Source organism: Opisthocomus hoazin, chromosome 8, assembly GCF_030867145.1.
Source record: "Opisthocomus hoazin isolate bOpiHoa1 chromosome 8, bOpiHoa1.hap1, whole genome shotgun sequence".
NCBI lineage: Eukaryota > Metazoa > Chordata > Aves > Opisthocomiformes > Opisthocomidae > Opisthocomus > Opisthocomus hoazin.
The window spans coordinates 49,019,183-49,044,041 of NC_134421.1; the positions used below are offsets into that span (position 1 = coordinate 49,019,183).

The window sequence follows — 24,859 nt, forward strand, 5'->3', positions numbered from 1 at the left end:
TTTCTTTCTTTTTTTTTTTCTTTTTTTTCCCCTGCCCTTCAATAATTTTTAAGCCTTTAGAAATCTGAGCTCTGAAGAAACTGCTCTTTTCTTTTTGATTCTGCATTAAGTTTTGATAGGGGATGGACCAATCTGAGAGCACAACCTTTACTGGCAAACCGAAGAAGGTCAGATTCCTTTACTGGAAGATATTAGACACCACAGGGGTTTTTAGCATTTGAGAAGACTGAAGGCATTGTTTTAACGTTGTGTTTGTTTCTCACTATTCAACCTATTTTAATTGGCAATAAATTAATCTTCATAAGTCTATTTTGCCCATGACGGTGACTGGTAAATCGTGTCCCCTTCTTTATCTTGTCCCACAAGCTTTTCCACCTTGTTTTCTCCCCCTGTCCTGTTGAGAATGAAGAGGAGTGAGAGAGCAGCCAAGTGGGCATCTGGCAGCTAGCCAAGGACAGCCCACCACAAGATGCAACAGAAAAAATGGCCTGTAGGAGCCCCCTGTGTGGGTTGTCTCATCCTCTTGTTTAATGTAAGGATGAGATTATCACTAGACTTTCCCCCACAACCATCACCACCTGCTGAGATTACTGCTAGTTTTTTATCAGCAGTGACCGGTATCCAACATTCAGGCTTCCCCTTGTATCTATGATTCTCTTAGGAGTCAACATCTCATGGTCATTCCTTGTTTTCAGCATCTCCAGTTTCCCCTGCTTGACCTCAGCTTATACCAAAATAATGACAGAGCCGTCTAATGCCTGGGCACTGCCTTATACTCAGCTGATTTAGATTTGCACATTCATTATCTTTCAGGCACCCAGAAGGAAAAGAGAAGCTAGTTACTTCATTGAGTCTTCCCTTGACAGATGGAATGGCTTCTCTTCATTTACTGCCTACATAAAAATACTACTCTTGCACTATTTCTATTATAATTCTGTTTCACTATAAGTCTTTGCTGGGTTTCCACGAGTTTTGTGAAAAAAGTAATTTTACTAGCAAAGAAACCATCAGACTAGGACAAAAAGCAAACCTGTATCAGGTTGGGAGGTTCAGATTCTAGCTCCACCTCAGCTCTCCCCTCCAACAAATGATCATTGCTGAATTTTGTGAAGAAATACTTTAACTTCTGGCTTCAGGACTTTTGTGGTTAGGTTTGGATTTTCTATGGATTTAATGTTGATTTTTCACAGTTAAATTGATTTATTCAAGTTGTGATGTAGTTTTTTGATAGTTTCTGATACTTCCTTCTTGATAAAGTTTCATTTATTTATGTAATTTAAAGCAAAAAAAAAACAGCTTCTACTTTTCTAACTGATGATCTTTCCTATCATCCCCTCTATCTTTATTAAATTTTTTTTGCACCTGCAGAGAAATGCACTAGCACTCACGGAAGTCATTGCTTCTGATAATTTCAGTGAGCTCTGGGGGAATTCCTAAAGGCTCACACCTTCCAAACAGAGCAAATGCTCTGGCTGGAACAGGTCCCAGAGCAGGCAGGTTTTAACAAGTACACCTGTGATTAAGCTAAATTGTGAATTCAGAAGTACACAGAGCTGGAAGGCCCCTGACAGGTTTCTAACTTTATTCAGCAAGGTAAACAAACTCAGGTGGGTGCAAAATGGTGCTAGAATTTCTTGAGGCTCAGCCCTATTTCAGAGGAAGGAATCCAGCCCTGCTGAAATCAGTAACGAGTTGTCTTTGTCTCCAACCACAGGGCAGTGTGGTGTGCAGCTGCAGGGCTTCGAGGTGGCATGGGGACTCCAGCAGCACACATAATCCCCTGATGTGGTGTATTGGGTGTCCACCTCCAGGTGTTGGCAGCAGCAGTGGCCTCTGTGAGAAGAGGCCAGAGCGGTTGGGTAGGTGTCTGCCAGCCAGCCAAGGTCAACCCACTACACGTGGACAAAGAGCAGCTGATCCTTGTCTTAAAACGGACTGGCCATTGTCCCCAGAGCCCAGTCCACCTGGTCTCCAGGACAGCTAGGGCTGTGGGTAGTTCCCCTCCTTTTCTGCTGTTTTTCACAGCATAGACCTCACCAAGATAACCCTGCCACATCAAGGGCTACAACATGTGGCTTGAGTTTACCATCACAGGGATGTCCCAACTCTCTATAGAATCAGACTATATACCCCTACAGGCCCTATTTGCCTGTATTGATGGTTACATTGTTGTCAGAGCAAGTAGGAGGTAAAAGCTTTTCTCCCTAAAAGTGCCTTCTCCTTCATCCTGGAATGTGTAACGTAACGTCAAACACAGCAGACAGTTCAACCTTTTCTGAGGTCTTCAGTTTTACTGCATCAGTGAAAAGCTAATCCAACAAACATCTCTTCCAACATCTGTTCCAGTTTGATCTCTTCTGAACGAGGCTTATCTCTTCACCATGGTACAACCTAGATGAAACTTTGCATCCTCCTCTTCTCCAGAGTCCAGCCCAGGCAAGCAAGTGAGGGTACCAGTATCCCCAGTGCCACACTACAGTCAGGACACTGTAAGCTCTAGGAGAGCCCACAGGCTCAAGGGGAGGCCAGACAAATTCGTGGACTATAACTATACCTGGAGTTACTAAATACAAAGACACTACCTCTGAGGCTGAGGAAGTCCCCGAGCTTAAATGGTGCAGACTGGTGGAACATCTGCAGGAAGTACTACTACATGCTTGCCATACTCATACCACTGGTGGAGACAGGATTCTGTGCTGGGTGGTCCTGTAAAGCTGTTCTTCGGTTCCTATATATCATCATTGTTGAACAAAATCTGTTCCAAATTTTGTTGAATCTAGATAAAAGTCATAAGAAAGCTGTCTTCTACAAACCAAGGCATTTGCAATATCCTTCCTTTCTTCTAGCTATGTTACATGACTGTTCTGTCAATATTCAACATCACGTTCATGTAACCTGCTTTGAAGGGGGAACTAATAAATCAAGTCCAGTTGTCTCTCCTGGCAACTTATTTTTGCAAAGAAAACATGCCTTTCTAACATAGATTTTTAGTGTAGATGAAATGCCAGCATTCTTTGAGGTTTTGAAAAACATTTGGGAAAAACATTACAGCGGAGAAGTCACCTCTACTAGTTATATTCCAGCTTTTCTTTTTGTTTTCCAGGTCAGGATTGAACAATTCAGGAGGAACAGCTTCAGACAGCTTTTAATTTTTCTCTTTGACTGCATAATAAAAATGTGATAACCAGGAATGATGGGTAGAAACTATTGTTGGTCCAGTTGAATTGTTGATTCTAACTGTCTTTCCTCTGTATCATTGTCCTATGACGTGGATCAATATCAGAAAAGTTAGAATTTTTCTCATGTGACAAATATAATTTTGTCAAAATTGTACCTTTTTCTTCTTTAACTACTAATAGAACATGCACAGACATAACAAAACATTACAGAAGAAAGAATGAAAATGTTTTACCATTGCTCTTTTACTATTTCCTAGCTTTTCATAACATTTAGTAATTCAGGCCATAGTCAGATGGCCCAATGAGAAGATGTAGAGTCTTCTATTAATTGCAGAAGAATCCAGGACATTCTGAATATTTTCAGGCTCCTGGAATATTCAGATGACCATAAATATGCTCAGGCTTAATCAGTACATTAGCACAGTGCTTCTAGTTAGTTTATATATTTTATTTTTCCTTTTTTGTACAAAATTCATAACTACTCCCAAGATACCTGGAAAAGGAGGGATGCTAAGAAAATTCCTTTATCTCTGTTAAGATGCTATCTACACCGGTACATTGAATCATACTAGGTTATGAGCTTGGAAAGTTGCATTCACTGTCTTGACAACAAATACAACTTTTCTGTCAGTTTGGACAAGTACCTCTCTTGCTTAGTGACTTCATCAGCTGTCCCTGTCCATGGCTAAAACAAACGCAGGAGTTAGCATTTCTCAGCATAATTCTCACAGGCATAAACTGACATTAGAGGGAAGATAAGCCCTAATCCATCCATTTTTTTTTGTGATGCCACATCTGAACAAAGTGATGTATTTTGTAAAGATTTTTCAAGACCTTTTATTTAGTGACTTACACCTTTTAGTTCTGTACATTTCTTGATGGTTTTCTCACCAGAAAAAATGAGAAGACACAGTTCAGCCTTCTTAAGATGCATCAACATGTCTTGCTTACTAAAGAGCCTTTAAAGAGACTAGTAGTTTCATATATAGTTTCTTGTTGAATAAATTATTTATAAATCCTTCCTGTTTATCTCTGTTGTGATATCTTTTATTTGTCAATAACAGTTAATCTGAAGACAGTTTGTATTGGTCTTTCTAATAGCCAGATAGCATCATAACATCTACAACCACCCCTCAGACCCTTAGTGCAGATAGCTATTAATAAATTAAGGTAATAACAAGTAGAATTATTATTGCTGCCAAGCATAAGGATCCTTTTTATATGTAGTTTAATTATCCCTTTCTGCTATGATATCTTTTTAGGTTACACAAATTATGAAGTAGAAAGGTTATAAAAATCGTAAGTATCAGACCAGGAAAAGCCGTAGCAGCATTAAATAAATTCATGGCTATTCTGTCTGAGGAACAGACAGAGCTGGACCTTTCGGATCATCAAATCTGCTGTTTGTTGTGAGCTGCATGATCATATGGATTCCATAGGCCAGGATCCACAGCAAAACTATAGATGTCGCCAAGCCCATCCAGATTCCAGGAGTAAAGAAGCCTGTACAGTCACTTGCGTAGGAAAACTGGTTGTTTTCAATGTTGAAGCCTTGAATCTGAGAATGAAGAAAGGTAGACAGATGAGTGCAATGAAATGTGGAGCATAGGCCAGAATTTCAGTCTATATGTAGTGATTACAAAAAATGCACCTGTTAATTACCACTCACACTCCGCCCATTAAAAAAGAGTGAGAACCAAATCCTTTACATCGCAATTTTCCAGGTCTCCTTTCCACCCAGGAAGTCATTTGTTAGGGAAGAGGTCGGTTGTGTTTCCCACTTCAGAAATTTGTGTTACTTTTAGAAGTAAGGTCCCACAGGGGATGTGTGATCAGTGCTGCTCGATGAGCACTTCAGAACCAGGAAACTCAAAGCACCCAAAGGCATGAGAGTTAAGGCCCCCCATATCATAAGATTTGTTGAAAAACCCTGAGATTTTTAGCTAATAACTCCTTGAAAAACAGAACTCCTGAAACCTACTTTAAAATGCATCTAATGAAGATGACCTTTCTGGCTGAATTTTAGTGAAAGTTCAACAAGATAACAGTTGTGAGACCCTTCCTCCCCCTCTCCTTGGATGTCAGCGACTCAAAGCAGGAGAGAGGGCTTGCTTTATTGAGGTCTAGGATCTATGTTGTCTATTAACATATGAAACTCATATAAGCTTTTCCAGCAGTTAGAAGAATCTGTAATATCTCTCCTTTGACTGGATTCTTGAGGTCTGCCACTGACTGAGCTCCTGCCATATTGTTTTCCCCAGAAAAATCAACTAATTTGGGGATCTGTTCTCTGCCTAGCCATCAATTTTGCAAAAAGTGTCAACAAACTGAATGCTTTTGAGAACACTACCTTTCTAAAATATTTGTTAAAACCAGTCAAAGGATTAGAAAACTAAGAAAGGGAACGCAGTCCCCCCTCTACACACATGCAAAAAAGGACATAAGCACTGATTCCTTCAGAAGGAAGGGAATCAAACTAGTGGAAGAAAACGAAGGAAGGAAAGAGTTAATCTGATCTGTGTTTTTGAGTCTTTCTTAAATAATTTTATAAAGAAAAATGAAGACTGGGATTCTTATGTACTTACAGATTCATTGAAAAGGGTGTGTAAGGAAAGCACCAAACATCATAAATCCACAAGTAAAGAAACAAGATCTCAATACTGGCTATTTTAATGAAATATTATAGAATAAAATAAAAAAGGATTATTTTATTTAAATCACCTCCCTCATCAGGCAATAAGCAAGGGAGCAGAAGAACATTAATTTCTACTTATCTGTGTTCCCACTCCATGATCGCTCTATGCTTTACAATAAATCAAGTGGAAAGCTTTGTGGTAATGAAAGAGTTTGTACTTCCTAGGGAAGGTGTTAGTAGAAACGCTGAAGAAATTCGCCTGTGGCTTGCACACCATGCTACATGAGTAAGCGCCCTGAGTTTGAGTTCATTCATGGCTCAGGCACCTAAAGTTAATGTGTACATAATATGTATATTAAGACCAATGTATATACCTTCCAGAATGCTGATTAATAAAACTATTATCATATGAAGAACTAAGGTCTATTTATGTCCTGTGGAGGTGAAGACAATTTTAGAAACTCAAGCTTTTCTGGGCTGCTTAGAAGAAACTTTCCATGTCAGATCATGGTAGCTAACTTGCAAGTACTGCTTGCTTTCACTACAGGCAGTCAGACTTCTGATTAAAGCGGGATTAGCAAAAATAAGCTTTCGGGTTGGATAACTGTTAGCACAGTTTTAGAGAATGCAGGTGATTACCAAAGCCTTTTCTTGTTAAGCCACTGCTTTGACAACAGATAGGAATGTGAACAGGAGCCATGAAATGTAGTCTGAAAGACGTATTTACAATATAAACAGAAAGCGGGTGATGATTTATGTCATTTATGTTCAAAACATGGATTGAAATTCTGGAAAACAGTAGACACTTATTACCACATTTACAAGAACCCTCTGAAGCACTTAACAGGTATATTTGGTTTAGAAAGGCTTTATCACTTCTGATTTAGAGCCAGAAATACTGAATTTTATCATGACAATTCTACGGGGGCTTTTTTGAAGCAGGATTATGCTTATTGAACCTTCGAGGTGAAAGCTTTAATTATACATTCTTAAAATGCTATGTCTGCCTTTAGGCAGGACATGAAGCATATGTAGGGTTCTTTTATTGTTTTCTGAAGCTTTATCATTTCTGTGGAGGTGTTAGATCCCATGTGGGAGATAAAAATGTGACTCCTAGCATTTCTACCTATAGAAAAGTTAAAAATACTTACACTTGGTTCTCTAATTTTTATGAATGTAAAAGCCTTTTGGATACAAGCCTTTTTACTGCAGAAGTTTTAATTTTAGTGTTTGGACTAGCAGGTATTGTCTTAGTTATACTAGTCTGCATTTACTGCTAATTTTTAAAGTATTTTTTTGAATGGAATTTTCTCATCCTCTGACCTTTGACAAAGCCTTCCAGTAAAACCTGTTTTTTTCATGGCTCTTAAATGCACACTGAACACCTAATCTTTGAACTTAGAAATATTTTAGCCACAAAGAATACAAATATTGTTGCTCTTAAAGATTTTGGCAGTTCTTCGGAACAAAGGGTCTTCTAAACCACTATGACACATACTAAAGAAAAGCAGTGCTTTTGGAGACAGCCTCCTCTTAAACTTCATAGAAAATTCTGAGATCCTCAAAAGGATAAGAGGTATCATGGTAGAATAACCATTCCTGTAACAACAACAAAACCAACAAAGAACCCCATTGTTGTGGTTTTGCCTCAATTTACAATAAAGAACCACACAGTTACTCTCTCATTCCTCTTTTCTCACTGTTGGGATGGTGTTATGGGTTTGCATGGCAAGGTTTTGGTACCAGGGGGGCTATAGGGGTGGCTTCTGTGAAAAGCTGCGAGAAGCTTCCCCCATGTCTGATAAAGCCAGTTCCAGCCAGCTCTGAGATGGACCTGCCGCTGGCCAAGGCCAAGCCAATCAGCGACGGTGGTAGCACCTCTGGGATAACATATTTAAGAAGGGGAAGAAATAAACTGCGGTGAAATGGCAGAGAAGAAAGAGGAGTGAGACGATGTGAGAGAAACCACTCTGCAGACACCAAGGTCAGTGAAGAAAGAGCAGGAGGAGGTGCTTGAAATGCCAGAGCAGAGAGTCTTCCCTTGCAGCTCATGCTGAAGACCATGGTGAGGCAGGTTGTCCCTCTGCAGTCCATGGAGGTCCATGGTGGAGCAGATATCCACCTGTAGCCCATGGAAGGGACCCCACGCCGGAGCAGGTGGATGCCTGAAGGAAGCTGTGGCCCCATGGGGAGCCCACGCTGGAGCAGGCTCCTGCCAGGACCTGCGAACCCGTGGAGAGAGGAGCCCACGCTGGAGCAGCTTTGCTGGCAGGGCTTGTGATCCCGTGGGGGACTCTGTTCCTGAAGGACTGCACCCTGTGGGAAGGACCCATGCTGGGGCAGTTCGTGAAGAGCTACAGCCAAACTGTTGGAGAAGTTTGTGGAGAACTGTCTCCCGTGAGAGGGACTTCATGCTGGAGCAGGGGCAGAGTGTGAGGAGTCCTCTCCCTGAGGAGGAAGGAGCGGCAGAGACAGCATGTGATGAACTGACCGCAGCCCCCATTCCTCATCCTCCTGCACCGCTCGGGGGAGGAGGGAGAGAAACGGGAGTGAAGTTGAGCCCGGGAAGAAAGGAGGGGTGAGGGGAAGATGTTTTAAGATTTAATTTTTTTTTCTCACTATCCTACTCTGATTTGATTGGTGACGAATTAAACTCCCTTTTCTCCACAAGTTCAGTCTGATTTGTCCGTGACAGCAATTGGTGAGTGATCTCTCCCTGTCCTTATCTCGACCCTCGAGCCTGTCATCATATTTCCTCTCCCCTGTCTAGCTGAGGAGGGGGAGTGACAGAGTGTTTTGGTGGGCACCTGGCAATTATCCAGGCCCAACCAAAACAGATGTGGAGGAGAATCAGAAGGAGAAAGACAGAACTCGTGGGTTGTAATGAGAACAGTTTAACAGAATGGCAACAATCAATACTACCGATAAAAAGCATACACAACATGCAATGTTCTCACCACCTGATGCTCAGCTTACTCCTGTGTAGCAAAAGCCCCTCCTTCAACCAGCTCCCCACTTAAATACTGAGCATGACATCACATGGTATAGAATATCCCATTGGATTGGCTCTTTGGGTCAGCCCAACCAGCTTCTTGCGAAAACTAACTCTACCCCAGCTGAGCCCAGGAAGACCACCAAAACCAGAGCAGTTTAAGGACGGTGTACAGCTACGAGTGGTGACATCCTAGATGATGGGCATGCCTAGACAGCATCCCAGGGAGGCTCATTAGGTGGTAGTGACCGAGTTAGCTCCAGAACTCAAGTAAAAGGCTGCACCAGTTCAGCCTTGCACTGGGACAAGTTACTCAAGGCTTCACTGTGCAGGTGCCGTGTCCGTCTAAAACAGTGACACTGTTTTCAGTACCCAACACTGCAAAGTGCAGTTGTATCAACTAGATTAACATTGGATCCTGGTTTCTAATTCATTGCATAGCATTGACACGAAAATCACGTTCCTCAGTTTCAGCAACAAGATTTTGTGCTGCAACCACTGAGTGCATCCCATGTACCTTTTTCACCATGCATCAGAGCTTGGGGGTTTTTCTAGAACAAAGACTGATACTGAGATCAGTCGGATTTCACTATAGATCAGTGGAAGATACCTGGAAAGTATGATCTTGTTCAGACAGAACTTGGAAATGAGCCTAGAATGGTGACTTTCTGTTTTCTCACACAACAGAAAAGATCAGAACAGGACTTTTCAGGTTGTGTTCCATACTTAGGACTCAATCAGAGAAACAGGCCTTTCCCAAGAGGAACTGGAAGTTCTGTTGTCTGGACAGTGGAAGCAGTTGCTGCTTCAAATCAATAAGGAAGATGGGAAACCTACTACTACCCTTGATCAAGACTTCCATGAAAGGATGCCTACTAAGGATGGAGCAAGGCCTCTCTCTAAGCTTTGACAAGGTAGCAGTATCAATATATGTAGAAATTTGAGGAAAAGATGTGTTGTAAGAGGACGCTTTGTATTTTCATAGCCCATGTACTTTCATAGCCTAGTGATAGCAAGTCTAACTTCAAAGAGTTGACTAGGTAAAGTACAGTTGTGTGGACTCTGATATTTTCAGGCCTTTCCATAAAAAGTAGCATCAGGAGGAATCTTCACAATATTGGTGTGTATTGCTACATTACTTAGCAAAAAACTGTCGGACTTGATCCTGGAATTTGTGGAAAATAAATCTCAGCACCAATGCTGTTCCTTTGAGATTTCCATTGTTTAAGCAGAAATGTCAAATCAGGACTCAGATTATTGTAATTTGTTTTCTTTTCAAAATCATAAATACAATTATATCAGCATTTCTATCTAGTTATCATGAGGTTAGTTCACCTTTGACAAATAGATTCCACTTTGCAATTATTCCTATCTTTTCCATGATCTCTTTAATCAAAGAAATCCCTTGGTGCAATATTGTTTTATGACCCAAATATTGGTGTGCTTCTCCTAAGTCAAGATCAATGACCAAAATAATAAAGATGCAATCATCTACACCTCACATATGTACTTTGTACTACTGCACTAAATACACAGAAAATCTACGTCTCATTAAAAAAAAACACAAACGTCAACTACTTTCCTTCTGGGCCATGCAGGACATAGTATTGCTCCCGACTGAAGTCCATGGCAAACTTTCCATTAAATCTAATTGCACTGGGCTTTATTTCTGTCTGTAGGAGTCCAGACAGTCTATGTCACTGGGAACAGTAACAACACTAAGCTGTACTTTCCTAGGTAAACAAAGTGCAAAGAAATCAAATAAAAACAAAGTAAGCAGCATAAAGCCACCACCTGAGAGGTCCATGTTTCCAATAGCAGCCCAGTTCATTAAACAGGCATAGAGACTTAGTCATTCTTTGCCTGATTAAGCGTATTTGGTTTTATTGGTTTTTCTTTTCTGTGGAGAACTTCATAGTGTTTTGTTTTTCCAAGGTCTGCTTTCATGTTCTTTTTGTTCAGCAACTGCCGTCTTTTCTACCCCTTTATTGAATAGCTCACCTAGGGGGAACAGTTTTATTTTACACTTTCCCTCAGGTTGAAATGAAAATAAGGGCATTATGAATGTGTGTCGTTCAGCACCTGCAATAGCAAGTAATAGTTCTTGGAACCATCTCTGAAATGGCAGTGTGTACTCACTTGCAAGGTGGAAATGAAAACATCCCAGTTTTTTGCCTCATTGTTGGTTGGAATCAGCCTTGCAGGATGGAGATTGCTTGTTCCCACCAGCTGACAGTGAAATGAATACTCTGCAGGAGCAGAGATGACAGAAACATTAAATTTAGCAAACTTTTCTTCATCTTGTACAATCTCAACCGAATCTAAAGTGGACCAATTTCTAGCCGAGCCTTCATAGAACTTGTTGGTCATTAAAAACCTAGAACGACAAAAGAGGGAAAAGTCAAAATGACAGAAGGAAAAAGCTAATAATAATTTGTTAAAGTAGTGGTGGCAGATAAAGGTTCACTATTGCTAGCTGCAGACATCACAGTTGGTATTTTAGCTTGGCCTCCCATGTCATTAGGATTTTTCATAAGCGAAGAGACTCTGTGAATATGTTTTGACTACTTCTTAGACTTTCATCTCACAAGCACAGCCTTCCATAGCTGTGGCAGGCAAGGAGCAAATGCAATTTCATTCTGCAAGGGCCTCTGCCAGTGCAATATTTCATCAGTTACCAACAGTTTATAATCGGTGGAGCAGAACCTCAGAGACTGTCAGTAGGCCTGCAGTGGTTCTCAATAAACATTTTATGGCATTTTTTAAAAATTGCTTTTATGATAGGTACAGGCATGATAACCATGCTGATTTATCGTTGCAATTCTTCCTTGGCTCAGATGCCTAAATGGCAATTTCCTTTGCAAATGTCTGAATTTGCAGTAGAAGACAAAGTTTTCTGTCACCGGAGGGTGGGGAGGGGTCGTCAGCCTTTGTTTCCCAATTCGTAGTGGGTTAGGCACGAATAAATATTTTCTCATTTTGAAAAGACCTGTGTACGTGCGGTATTGCAGCAGTTGCCAGTGGTTTATAATCATCGGATTTATATATATGTATGTTAATACCACTACAGTCTGAACACCTCCCAGACATTTTGACACAAATAATCGAGAAGGTCCAGAAGTACATCCTGATCCTTTACAGGATGTCCTAGTCTTTACCACTTTTTATCCACTTACTTTTAGGTATTCAAGTTCTCTCATAAGGATATTATAAACTTTTCTCCTTCTTGTATGTTGCTTAATGTTTTAACCCTACTTGGTCTATGTATGTGTTGCTCGATATAGCTTGTTGAAGATTTTTTTTTTGCTTATTGATAACCACAAAGAATTCAGAAGAGGAATCTTTTTAGCCATAAGTGAGACTTGCTACAAAATGAAGTATTCTAAGATGTCTATCCACAATGGGTAACACTGTATGTGGATTTTAAAATTTGAGGTAATCATTAGATGCAATTATGACAGGTTTGAAAAATAAGCAGTCATCCATACATGTGGCACAATATAGAATATTTTATGTTCTATAGGATACATGTATATACAGAGAGAATACTCTCTGTTGTAGAATATTGCTTGTTTGTTCAAATCAGTTGCTTTCAGTAGCACATCATCCACACAACGCTGAGTTTAAACTCTACACAAACAATGCTCCTGAGGAGTAATACACAAATTTTGACAGGTTAGGTTACTACAGTAATTGAGCCTTTTTTTTTTTTTTTTAATAATCTCTGGCTTTTGATCCATATAACTTCATAATCCTCAAGAGTTTCAAAATGCTCAGAAGGAATCCTAGAACTCAAAGTGTCATTCAGGTGAGAAAAGGATTTTTTGTCTTATGGCATTCCTTACATTTTGAGCCTGAACAGCTCTTTCCATACAACATTCAGCTGCAAGCATCAGTGAAAAAAAACCCCAAACATTTGAATGTCATCTAGTACACATTCACAAATATTTATAGAAAATACTCTATTGTTATATTGATAAAGTTACAAAATTAAAACATGCATTAACCTAGATATTCATTGATAGAAGAAAGGAATCTTTTCCTGATATGCAGCATGATCTGAACAGAATTTCCATGGTGTCTCAGTAGCAACGTTATACGCACTAACTGAAGGCCAATTACAAGCATAAAATGTTTCTGACAACCACAGGTGCTGGGTGTGCTCTGTACTTTTGCTAAGAAGATAAGAAAAGTGGTAAACAAGGAAGTTCTCTGGAGACTTACCAAATGAGCAAACAAGTTCCATAAGGCTACGTATAAGTACAGTCTTAAGTGACCTCCAAGAGAACTCTGTCTCTTCACGTTGCACCAAAGACTAAAATTTTATGTTACTCGCAGATTTATGAGAATGAGGATTCTAATTAGTGAACTAGTTGAGCATGGTTAACTTAACAATACAGGCTTCTATCCTTAGTATTCTTCCAAACAACTAACAGTGAATAGCTTCCAACAAGCGCACACTTAACTGATAACTGATACAACTATAATTCATTAAATTACAAAAAAGACATTCAAACAACAAAAATCAGTAGAACTACTTCTTCATTCAGTTTAATATTTTCTCAGATGAGTAGATAGCAAATAGAATGAGAACAGTATAGCAAATGAATGACAAGGGGAGGAGAGAGAAAGATTTTTATCTGCAGAACTGAAAGTACCTTGGTTTTTATAGGAAATGCTGTGTTTGTATCGAACACTAGAGACAATATGGGAAGCAAAGTTTCACACAGACATTATGTACTTTATGTGCTGTGGCACAAAGAATTCCTGGTCATAGGCTAGACTCCCTTTGTGCCAGATAACCATACAAACTCTAAATGCCACCACGTTACCAGTCAGCATCTGATGTGGCTATTCATTACAAGGAGAGAGATTTCTTAAAAGGAAGCCAGCTGGAATTACTACTGTTTCGAAGTTTTAAAGAGAAATACAATTGTTAGGTAAAAGACTTTAAAACACTCTTCTTGGGCCAATTCTGTTCTGTACCTGCTATAAGCAACAACAACAGCCAAGTACTTATCAATGTAAGTGGGGAAAATACTAATGCTTTGCACTTCCATTCACTGTGACATCTTTTCCCAGAGAAGTTGACAGATAGGTACTTGAACAGCTGGATGTCATCACCTGCTGAGGGAGCTGAGATGAAGCTTCTTCCAGCAAAAGCTACTGCCCACTGCTCCTACCCCTGCTGCAGTAGTAGTTCACTTTTCTAAAACTAGCACAACCAGAAACATCCTACAACCACTCCCCAACAGCCCACCTCTCCATGGCAAGTGTAGGACGACGAATGGGACTGCTGCTCTTGCTAGAGGGAGGGAGAGGGAGGTGGCAGGTATTCACATAGGATGAAGCAGCTATTGCAGCTGCCAGCAGGAGGTGGAATGTGACGAGCTGCTCAGCACAAGGTGGTAGACCAGTGGTGGTAAGGGTGGGCTCTGGATCCAGCTCATGCTGCTGAGGTTAGAGCCTCTGTTACTGAGGAAGAAATTGAGCTATTCGAATGTGTTCGTCTCAAGTGTCACCTCCTGACTTCAAGTGATGCTTTGCTACACCTAAGTAAACGTTCTTTACAGGGAAAAAACATGCAGTCATGGCACTAAGCTCCGTTCCTTCCCACCTCTTTGCCCTGCTTGTGTATTGTTTATTGAGGCAGACTGTAATTTACCAAGGAGTCATCTTGAACAAGAAATGTAATCAAAGTGAATCAGAAGGGGAAAACAGAGGTTGTAATGTATCTCTGCGGGTTTTAGAAGCTCTTTAGAATAGAGATATTGAGATAAACAAGGTAAATAAAGTGTTCCTGAATCATGAAAAGACCAAGGGACTATTCTGGTTAGGTTGAGTATATCTTATTATTTGCATTGTATGCCATGCAGTATTGTGTTATGGTAGCTAATAGAGGCCTAAAATGGCATGATTTTTCTCTTAAATCAAGAGATAATCCAACATAAAACAGCATAAATAACCAAGGCACCCACGTAGCTGCTTGATCATTCCTTGTCCCCAAGCGGACGGGGGGAGAATAGGAAGAGCAAAAATGAGGACACATGTGGGTCGAGATAAAGACAGCTTCATAAAGGAAGGAAAGAGGCCAAAAAGAGATGCAGAAGCAATCACTCTTTACCTCCCACAAGCAGACCAATGCACAGTGAATGTCCGAGCAATGAATAACCTGAAAGCTACCTCCCACCTTCTTCCTCTATTCCATTTTTTATTGCTAAGCACCTGTGTTATACATCAAAAATAATCAATTCAGCTGATCAATTTTTGTGTCTAAATGCCCTAAGTGGCTATAAAAAAACAAGATCACACCTAGCCCAACAGAATAAATCAAAATCTCCTGCAAAACACAGCCAGCTCAAGCTACTTTAATTATTCACTGGGCATGATGGAGGTTGGGACTTCACCTACTTTCTTTTCAAGTCCTCACCTACTGTGGAGCCTGAATTCCTTATCCCAGCTTCAAGAGCTGTTTATGCATTTTTATAGTTAGTTATAATATATTCAAGTAGAAGCACAGGTCAAAATAAACTTTGTGAGTATTTCCGCCTTTACTACAACAGACTCAAAGGATGCAAAAAATATTCCAGAAGAAGAGAGAAAACCTTTTGTACTGATATTCTCCTTTAATTTACAGTCAGTCTGTCTGCAGAGTTGCTTTAAATTTCTTCTCTTCAGATGCACCTCAGATTCATGAATTCAAAGTTTTCTTCCAATAATTAATTAAAATTATAAGATTTTAACAAACGGATGACTAACCATAAATGTGAATAATCCTCATGAAGTCCATATGCATACACCAACATCACATTTGATCTTCTTATGCCTTTTGCAGTAATCAAAATCCAAGATAAATGTTTCAACTGCCAAAGTATTTTTTTTTCTACACTAGCATCCTCAGGTTTGCAATTTGCTGGTTTATAGTTGAGCAAATCTGTTGACTACTTTAAAGAAAACTACCCCTCTATGATCTATCACTTAACTTCGTAGCAGTGTCACACTCCATAGGATTTTCGAGTGCTTTATTGTTCATATTTTTTTTTGGAACCATGATTTTACTAGAAAGCATGGTATTATGCTGAGGATGTTCACATTCAGGGAAAATATAGAAAGCAACCAGATTCATTCATACAGAAAGAGGTTACAGGAAATCTACTAAGACCTGCATCAGTATGAGCAAAGATGCAGAATGAGAGTCCAGGGCACTGTTTTGGTGGGTCTGTCTGTACGAGAGCAAGACAGGAGCAGCAGACAGTAGGCAAAGAAGCACCAGGGAAGCACCAGAGAAAGTGTTATTCTGTGACTTCGACTAAAAGTAAAGACACAACTTGAGCAGAGTCTTGGTTTGAGAACAGTGTGTTTGGAATGGGATCCAAGGAAAATGTTTCTTTAGTTCCCCATGGTGTTCAGGGAAATGCATGTCCCTTTGATAATTTACAGCGTTGAAACCAAGAAATGCTCAACTCCATCATCAAGGACAAGTCTCAAAGATACTATACACAGCTAATTACAATATTCAAAAAAGTAAATATACTATACTAACAGCAATCTTATCTGTACATTGTGTTCTTTCACAAAGCCCTGGGTGCTTGAGGGGGAGGAGAGATAAACAACAACGCGTGTTTGGTTTCTTGCCACCTGTCATGGTCTCTGATGATGTCTGCAAGTGTCTCTGTGCACTCCAAATACACCTCCAAATACATCATTGACTCTCTTCAACACAAGTCCTTCTGGGGGTCCTTTTGCCTAAATGTAGAATGTCCTTCTGTCTCAGTGTAAATAATGGTATATATTCATTCCTGATTACCATCTTGGTGCCACGCGCCTCTTTTACTCTCCTAGCAAAATGTTGTTCAAGCTCTGATTGTCTCCTACATTATTACTTCAGACTTCATCTTTTTTTTTTTTGTTTGTTTCTTTGGATTACAATTTCCCTTATTCAAGGTGTCAAAAGCATTTTAGATGGCAAAAGGCATTTATCCCTCTGCTGCCCAAGAAAGCATCCAGGTCATTCTCTGATCTATGCAAATTTAATTCAGTGCAAGTTTCCTGGCCCAAGCCCTTCCCAAATAAATTTAAGCAATTACCTGAGGTATCTAAAGAAAAGAGCAGGCCATATTGTTTTTGCCAGAGCTTAAGAAAATAAATTTAACTGCTGTTCCTGCCGCTGAGGAAAGAAATGAAGTTTCTGGACCAGCAGCTGTATGGCAGCCCTCAAACAGTAGCAGATGCTTTCCCCATCCCTAGAACCCACTAGTGAGAGCAACAGCTGCAAGTTGACACCAAGCTGAGTGGTACAATTGAGACACCAGAAGGATGGGATGCCATCCAGAGGGACCTGGACAAGCTGGAGAGGTGGGCCTGTGTGAACCTCATGAGGTTCAACAAGGTCAAGTGCAAGGTCCTACACCTGGGTTGGGGTAATCCCTGGTACCAATACAGGCTGGGGGATGAAAGGATCGAGAGCAGCCCTGCTGAGAGGGACTTGGGGGTACTGACAGACGAAAGGCTGGACATGAGCCGGCAATGTGCTCGCTGGCAGCCCAGAGGGCCAACCGTGTCCTGGGCTGCATCAAGAGAAGCGTGGGCAGCAGGTCGAGAGAGGTGATTCTGCCCCTCTACTCTGCTCTGGTGAGACCTCACTTGGAGTACTGCGTTCAGCTCTGGAGCTCTCAGCACAAGAAGGACATGGAAATGTTGGAGCGTGTCCAAAGGAGGGCTACAAAAATGATCCGAGGGCTGGAGCACCTCTCCTATGAGGACAGGCTGAGAGAGTTGGGCTTGTTCAGCCTGGAGAAGAGAAGGCTGCGGGGAGACCTGATTGCAGCATTTTAGTACTTAAAGGGAGCCTATAGGAAAGATGGGGACAATCTGTTTAGTAGAGACAGCAGTGATAGGACGAGGGGTAATGGTTTTAAACTAAAACAGGGAAGGTTTAGGCTAGATATAAGGAAGAAATTCTTTACAATGAGGGTGGTGAAACACTGGAACGGGTTGCCCAGAGAGGTAGTGGAGGCCCCATCACGGAAACATTCAAGACCAGGTTGGACAGGGCTCTGAGCAACCTGATCTAGTTAGTGGTGTCCCTGCTTGCTGCGGGGGGGTTGGACTAGATGACTTCTAGGGGTCCCTTCCAACTCAAAACTTTCTATGATTCTATGATTCTAAGTTCTCCCTTTGACTTTTCATCCCAAGTCTTCCCATTCCCTAACTTTTCTTCCCTCTTCTTATGGTAGGAGAAAAGTGGTCTGGTTACCATCCATGGAGCAGAAAAATTACAAGGTTTTGCACTCCTCGTTAGCCACAAACTAGCTCTGACAAGAGTACACTGTTAATCCATATTAGGACTAAATACAACCCTCACCATGCATGCAGACTTCAGCCCCTAGAACTGTTTACAAATCACAGTTAGATTTCCCTGACAGGATTGTGGTCTGATGCTATTAGCAAAACAGGGTGTTTCATATAGAGTATCTTACAGTATGGTCAACTTTACCTGAGCATATTAATATATTCTGTATATAAAGACTGTATTATTGTTCTCCTGTGTAGTAACTCCTCGGAACAGAAATCAAATTGTAATTTTGACATTTTCACTTAACTCCTCCTCTTTTTTTTGGTCCTAATTTACAAACAGGCTTTGTACAGCACAAAGAGCTATTTAAGAATAAATCATAAGTTACCTTATCTCTAGGCTGCTGATTCCATTCACTGGCTTTGTGTATTTTAATGACAGTCTAAGAACAAGAAACAGATTTTTAATGTTAGAGTAGTCAGCTTTAATTAGATCATTGTGACAGTTCAATCGGAGGAAATATTCTAAATCAATAGGCAATTACAAAAGTCATATAGCAAAGGTTCAGTACACAGAAAAATATGACAAAATATTTCTATAGCTTTTTTTTTACCCAAGAGCAGGTGCTTCAAAGTAAAAGAAAACAAAGATCATGTTTCATTAATATACTTCCAGCTGAATTACTACCTAGTAACTGGCAATACTCCCCTTCAAGGGAATTTTACAATGAAACGATGATCTCATTAATGCCAGTGGAGATTTCTGTAACTGTAAGATCAGACACAAGGAAACTTGTTTGGACCAAATATACACCAGGAAGGAAGGAAGGAAAGTAAGAGGGAAAAAAATGTGAAAACAAGAGGTTGCATCTGAAAAATTTTTGTTGTCTTGACTCAATCTTTTTCTTCTAAGAATATCCTATTTAGTATTTTGCTTATTTTGGATGCTTCAGAAGAAGAAAATTAAATTAGTATTAACTTGAGGTTGCACTGTTTCTGATTAGCTTTCAGAATCACATGTATTATGATATGAAATTTCTTGTTCTACTCACGTTGTGTTGATGTTTGAGCACTCAGAAGAAGCAGTATCCACGTTCTGGGTTACAAATGTTGCGTTTATCAGATCTATGAAAACTGAATTATTGGCATTGAGGCTGAAATTTCTAGCATAAAAAAGGATGCAGGTATCATTTCCAGTGGTCACATTCAAAGGAGGATATGATGAACTGTCATCTTCTTCAGTGGCCATTAATTGTCGTCTTAATTCCCATACCACATCAGTTCTTCTAGAAATCTGAAATAACAGCACATTAACAATTCCTCTCCTTTGCAAGAGATAATATCAATAGAACGCAGACCTTCACGATTCTGTACCATGAGCACCCATCCTGCTTAAATCCTCAATCAACCTTAATATTTTTTATTTTCTGCCTATTTAATTGGCAGTACAGAGGCAAATGAGGTGGTGTTAACCTGGGTTTCTATGGTGAGGTGTCCACATGTGAAAACAAGCACAAGTGACATTAGGCAAATGAACTTGAAACCATATTATGAGTGCTGCCTTGATACAGTAGCATGCATTAGTGCTGACAGGTAGAAGAATTTTTTTTTTACACAAGAGTATATTAAAAGAAATTAACTTTTTTTCTGTGATAAAATCACAAGAAAACTTCAACTTGCCAGTTTGGTGACCATCCTCCTTAGTAACAGTAGAAGTTTTGGCAGTCTTCATTTTAACAGGCATGAAAGCAGGCTACTTAACTACAGCAGTGTTATATTTAAATTCTTCTGATGGCTTCTGGGAAAAGAAGACCTGTGCTTGTTTGGCTGATATGGTGAACTCCTGTAAGATACTTCACTGCATACATACATTTTATTTTAGGAGGTTTCCAGGAATTCCCTTTAATGGGTAATGCCTTTTTACGAATGTGCCCAGGGCATCCTTGGTAAAACAGTCCCGTTGATATCAATAGTAAAAACTAGCTGACCTTATCAGACAATAACTTAATCCTGTTGTTCATATCTTACTCTTCACTTCTTACTCAGTTTGTATTTGGGCTATTCCATTTATTTTTAAGACTCATGTCATCTTTACCATTTCATATTCTACAAAGGGCCTCTGCCCTTGGATAACTTTGAAATACAAGAAATGAGAGGTATCACAGGGGTTGCCAGTACTATAATTGTGTGGAGCTATTGCCTGTAACCGCTTTTAATGCATTTAGAGACAGACAAGGACCATTTTCCAGTGTGGAACAGAGGCTATAACATTGCTTTATAACCTGCCTGTGCAGAGGAGCCCCAGAAGATTTTGTCACCTTAACCACTGCTCTCTAAACGCTATGGACCATCTGTTATTGACAATGCATCTTTGCAGAGATCTCATTCTATGAACAAAGCAGAATGGGCTGAGTTAAAAACCTTTGACTAAACACTCAGATGAAGATTGCAATCTTCCTCTCCCATACATGCATACTTCATGAATTTCTTTTTAATTGAGAGTAGTACCTTTTCATATACATCAGAACATGCATTATTTTAAATGAATACCATTTTCTTTAAGAGTGTACAACAAAAGAAAATATTCAACTTCTGATATAAAACTTTTAATCTTCCCTTAGGCTCTCCTGAAATGTAATCATTTTATTTCAAACTGAGAAGAAGAGCCGAAGTCTAAATTATATCCTGTCTAACAATTGACTTCACTATGTAGGCCTCGCACATCATCTAAAGAGGGCTGTAAAAACCACCTGCTGATAGCTGAAAACAATGCTACATTGGAGACTGTGATTGGGCTAACTTGGGCGATTAGGTTTAAGTGTCTTAAAATAAAAGGAAAGCTATTAGAATACAACCATGAGACTCCAGTTTTAGTTCCATTGCTCTGCTGCCAGTACTTTGTCATGAGGCTCTCACCTAAAGCTTTCCTTCTGTCTCTGAAAAAGCAAGTGAACCAAAAGAGCATGTGCCTGTGAAGAAGGGGTGTCAGGGACTAAGAAATCCACTAGTTTCCCATGATTAAACACGTTTTAACAAATCTGCCCATGCTGAAGAAGGGAGGCAACACAGCTTGCCAAAAAAATTTCTAAAAGTGGGGTTTGTTTTAGTCATATTTATGGCGGAAAATACAGGCAGCCATGGACTGTGCAGCCCAGCAAGTCCCTACTTGCACAGCTATAGGCAGGCAAGATGACTGCACCAAACAGGAGCCTGAAACTATCATCTCTGTGGAGAAATGTCTCCCAAGCACTTACCAGCCTGTATATTCATCCTTTCAACCTGCAGATACATTTCTCCGAGTTACCCATGGGTAATATAATTTAGCACCTTCATAATCAGAAAGCATTACCTCTCAGAGATTCAAGAAAATTTAATCCTGAGGCTGGAAGGAGGATCTCTGAAACACCCCAGCCTGGGACCCAATAGAGATCTGAAGATGGCAGTTGCTCCTTTCAGCTGACCTGCAGTGGGAAGCTGAGAGCTCCCCCAGTACATCCCTGCCTCTCTGTTTCAGGCACATTTTCTTATTCTTTTGTTCCTGCACAAACATGAGGATACTGAATTCAAATATTTCTCCCTGTGCCATGCATTTCATGCTAAACTATAACTCACCAGATACTTCCCTGAGAAATTAATTATATTTACATTGAATTATTGTAAATAAAATCAGATTATTTAAGAACAATCCATAGTGGCAGTGTTGTCAATCATTAAATCATATTTTATTCTGTTGTTTAGTGTCCTCTTCGCCTTTACCTAATCTGAGCCATGTGTTGTGTGAGTCACTGTTTTGTTTCTCTGGATTTATCAATGACATTTTCTATCTCAGATATACAGTGAACAATCACAAGATCTGATTAAATAAGATACAGAAATGAAAGGGCACCATTTATATTGTCCTAGACCAGAACTGAACACTGTAATTACTAACTGAACCTGCAACAGAAGTAGCCTGGACAAAATTCTTCCCTTCGAACAGTTTTGCGAGCGTCCTAATTCAGAATCATCTCTCTTGGAGAGGAGAAAGACAGCTGATCTGGCAACATTTTGATGCACTAACATACTGATCTTTTTCAAAGCAAACAGATTTTACATCCAAAATTATTCATTTGTTTTGTTGTTGTTGCTGGGGTTTTGTTGGCTGTTCCAAAACAGAATGGCTAGAGACAAGCAAAAAGATTTGGGGCCATTTTATATATTTGAAAATACAAACAAATATAAATTGAATGGTTGCAAACACATCAAAGACAAATACAAGACACTGGGAAAATATAATTTTCATTGGCTGAAACGATGCATGGTAATGAACCATAGAAACAGGCTACATTTCACACTAGTTTCAATGTGGGATTTTTGGGTATCAGTTCCACAGATGGTTATATCTTCTTTTTCAGTCTTGTACTTCTTGACTTTTTTATTGCTACATTTAGGAGTGCACATCAAGAACAACAAACTGTCCTGGTGGTGCTTGTTGCTCCTTTTCATTTCTAGCAGTATGGATCTATGGCCACAGCCTCTCTGCAGAGTTGTTGCTCTTACTGTAGCAGCTATGGGAAGGGGAAGGTCTTTCCGAACTTTCAAGGAGGGAGGCAAGGAAGAAGCAGGGTCCACTCCCTTTCTCTTTTTAGGTTGTATCTTAGCATAGTCTCTGCCTCCATACTGTATTGTCCACTATAGTGTGTCCTACATACAGACCCTACTTACATGGCAAACGGCTATTTTTCCAAATTTATTCATAACATGGTTAAACCAGTTGTTGGAATCACAAAAAAGCCCCAGCTTCTACTTAAAAAAAAGGTGCAGTATGAGAACCAGATACCTCTTAATAGTATTAAACTTCACAAGTGCAGAAAAGTGCCTGAAAATGTTTAGGGCATGCAGGCATAGACAAAAGCTTGACATACATTGTGACAGGGAAGGTAAAAGAATTCTTTTGGGTCACTTATGATTGCCTGAATCATGAGGTGTAATGGCCGAGGAGGGGAGGGCAGGCACTGCAGCTGCTACCATAGCACCCCAAAGACAAATACCTGCTGTCTGAACTAGATTTTGGGTTTGGTAGAGGGTGAGGGTGACCCAACACTTGCATAGGTTACCCAGAGAAGTTGTGGAGTCTCCATCCTTGGAGATGTTAAAAATCCAACTGGACACAGTACTGGGCAACTGGCTCAAGGCGGCCCTGATTGAGCAGGGAGGTTGTACTAGATGACCTCCATAAGTCACTTTTAACCTCAGTTGTCCTGTGATTCACTGTGATTCTGACCTAAATGATCTACAGATCTAGATCTCAGCATGACCTGAGCAGGATGCAGGATGGGGAAGACTTCTTCATCACAGTGGTCAAAGCCTAGATTCCTAGTTTTCAAAAGATATAGAAGCCCAGTCTTGTCAGGATGTATTTTCCTACCTAAGCGAACTACACATATTTTACCTACTACTATTTCCAAGTCTTACTGTTTGAATCAACTTACCAGTACAAAATGTGAACCATGAAATACTATCTATCTGTCACATACAAAGATATGAAATTAGGCATAGTACTGAAAACACCCAGTGGTTCAGAGCAGCACAAAATGTCAAGTAGGTTCAAATTCAAATGCAAGCTTTGATACAGCAACTACAGTCTTTTGTGCTCTGTTGCAAAGGATCTTACCTACCTGCAACTAATTTTGACCTTCATTCTTTATAACTAAAACTGACAAGAGACAAAATTTCTGCTCTGCTGCAACTGAGCTCAGAGGATGTTTAAACTGTGTTTTCCATCAGGAATGTTTGTAGGGTGACCTAGTTGTACTCAGAATCCCCCAAACATTTCCAGTGGAGATGTTTAGCTTATCAGGAATTAACAGAAGCTCATTTGAATACATCTTTCTTGCTCATTTACCTATCTCATTCAAGGTGATAGGTTATCACAACTTCAAGGTAATTTTTCAAATTTGAAATTTCTGTTCATGCGAAATCACCTGAAATTTTATAACTTGCATATAATACAGTAAAACTTACACATTTAAAGACTGCACAAACCCAAAGAAATTGCACTTGCAGGTGTTATTAGAACAAGAATTCAATTTCTGAAATTGTTCTTTTCTTCCACACTCATTCTCTTCAAAGCAAACAGCATGAGGTAAAGCTACAACAGAGCTTTCAAGGGAGACGAAGCAGGTAAAAATATGCATTGAGTAGATTCAGGAAAATTTAGAAACGTCATTTAGAAAAATCAATTTTTGTATGTATCTATAAGCCACTATAAGCTCCTTGGATTGTGAGAGCCAAGTCCTTACATTTTTCACTCAGACATAGTTCCCGTCAACATCAATGGATTTTTTCCTAAGTAGAAACTTTAAACTGACCAGAATCACCAGTCTACACATAAAAAGCAAGCAGGTATTTAATGCACTTCTCTTCAGTGAAACAAAAAATGTAAAATTTGTTCTAAGAGAGAAACATGCTTTAAAATAAAGATCATATAAATTAAAATCCATGCATAACTGAACTACGGCAATACTTGGCATAAGTATGGACTTGAATACCTGCATTTCTAACATACATCTGTGCATTCAAACATACACATATATAGAAAAAGTAAAGCAGAAATATACTCAGAAGCGGAGAATTTCTCAGAAATCTCATTCTTTTCCCTGCTGACTACATGGCTCTACAGGTAGATCCAGACGGAGAATGCAGATCTGAGGGCATTTACAAGACGACTGAGAGAAGGAGCTTAAAGTGGTCATACTTAAAAGCACACTTAGAGTTGTG

At 39.9% G+C, this 24,859-nt stretch overlaps 1 protein-coding gene across 1 annotated transcript in view; it reads right to left on the reverse strand.

Annotated features, from left to right (window-relative positions):
* Positions 1 to 3,384: 3,384 nt before the first annotated feature.
* ATP6AP1 (ATPase H+ transporting accessory protein 1) overlaps positions 3,385 to 24,859 on the reverse strand; it is a 59,743-nt gene continuing 38,268 nt past the window's right edge. Inside the window, exons 7-10 of the mRNA XM_009935195.2 lie at positions 19,153 to 19,394; positions 18,490 to 18,543; positions 10,946 to 11,183; positions 3,385 to 4,737 (exon numbers count right to left, since the gene is read on the reverse strand). Coding sequence (XP_009933497.1) covers positions 4,528 to 4,737; positions 10,946 to 11,183; positions 18,490 to 18,543; positions 19,153 to 19,394 — 744 coding nt within the window. The 3' untranslated portion in view covers positions 3,385 to 4,527. The remainder of the gene's footprint in view (positions 4,738 to 10,945; positions 11,184 to 18,489; positions 18,544 to 19,152; positions 19,395 to 24,859) is intronic.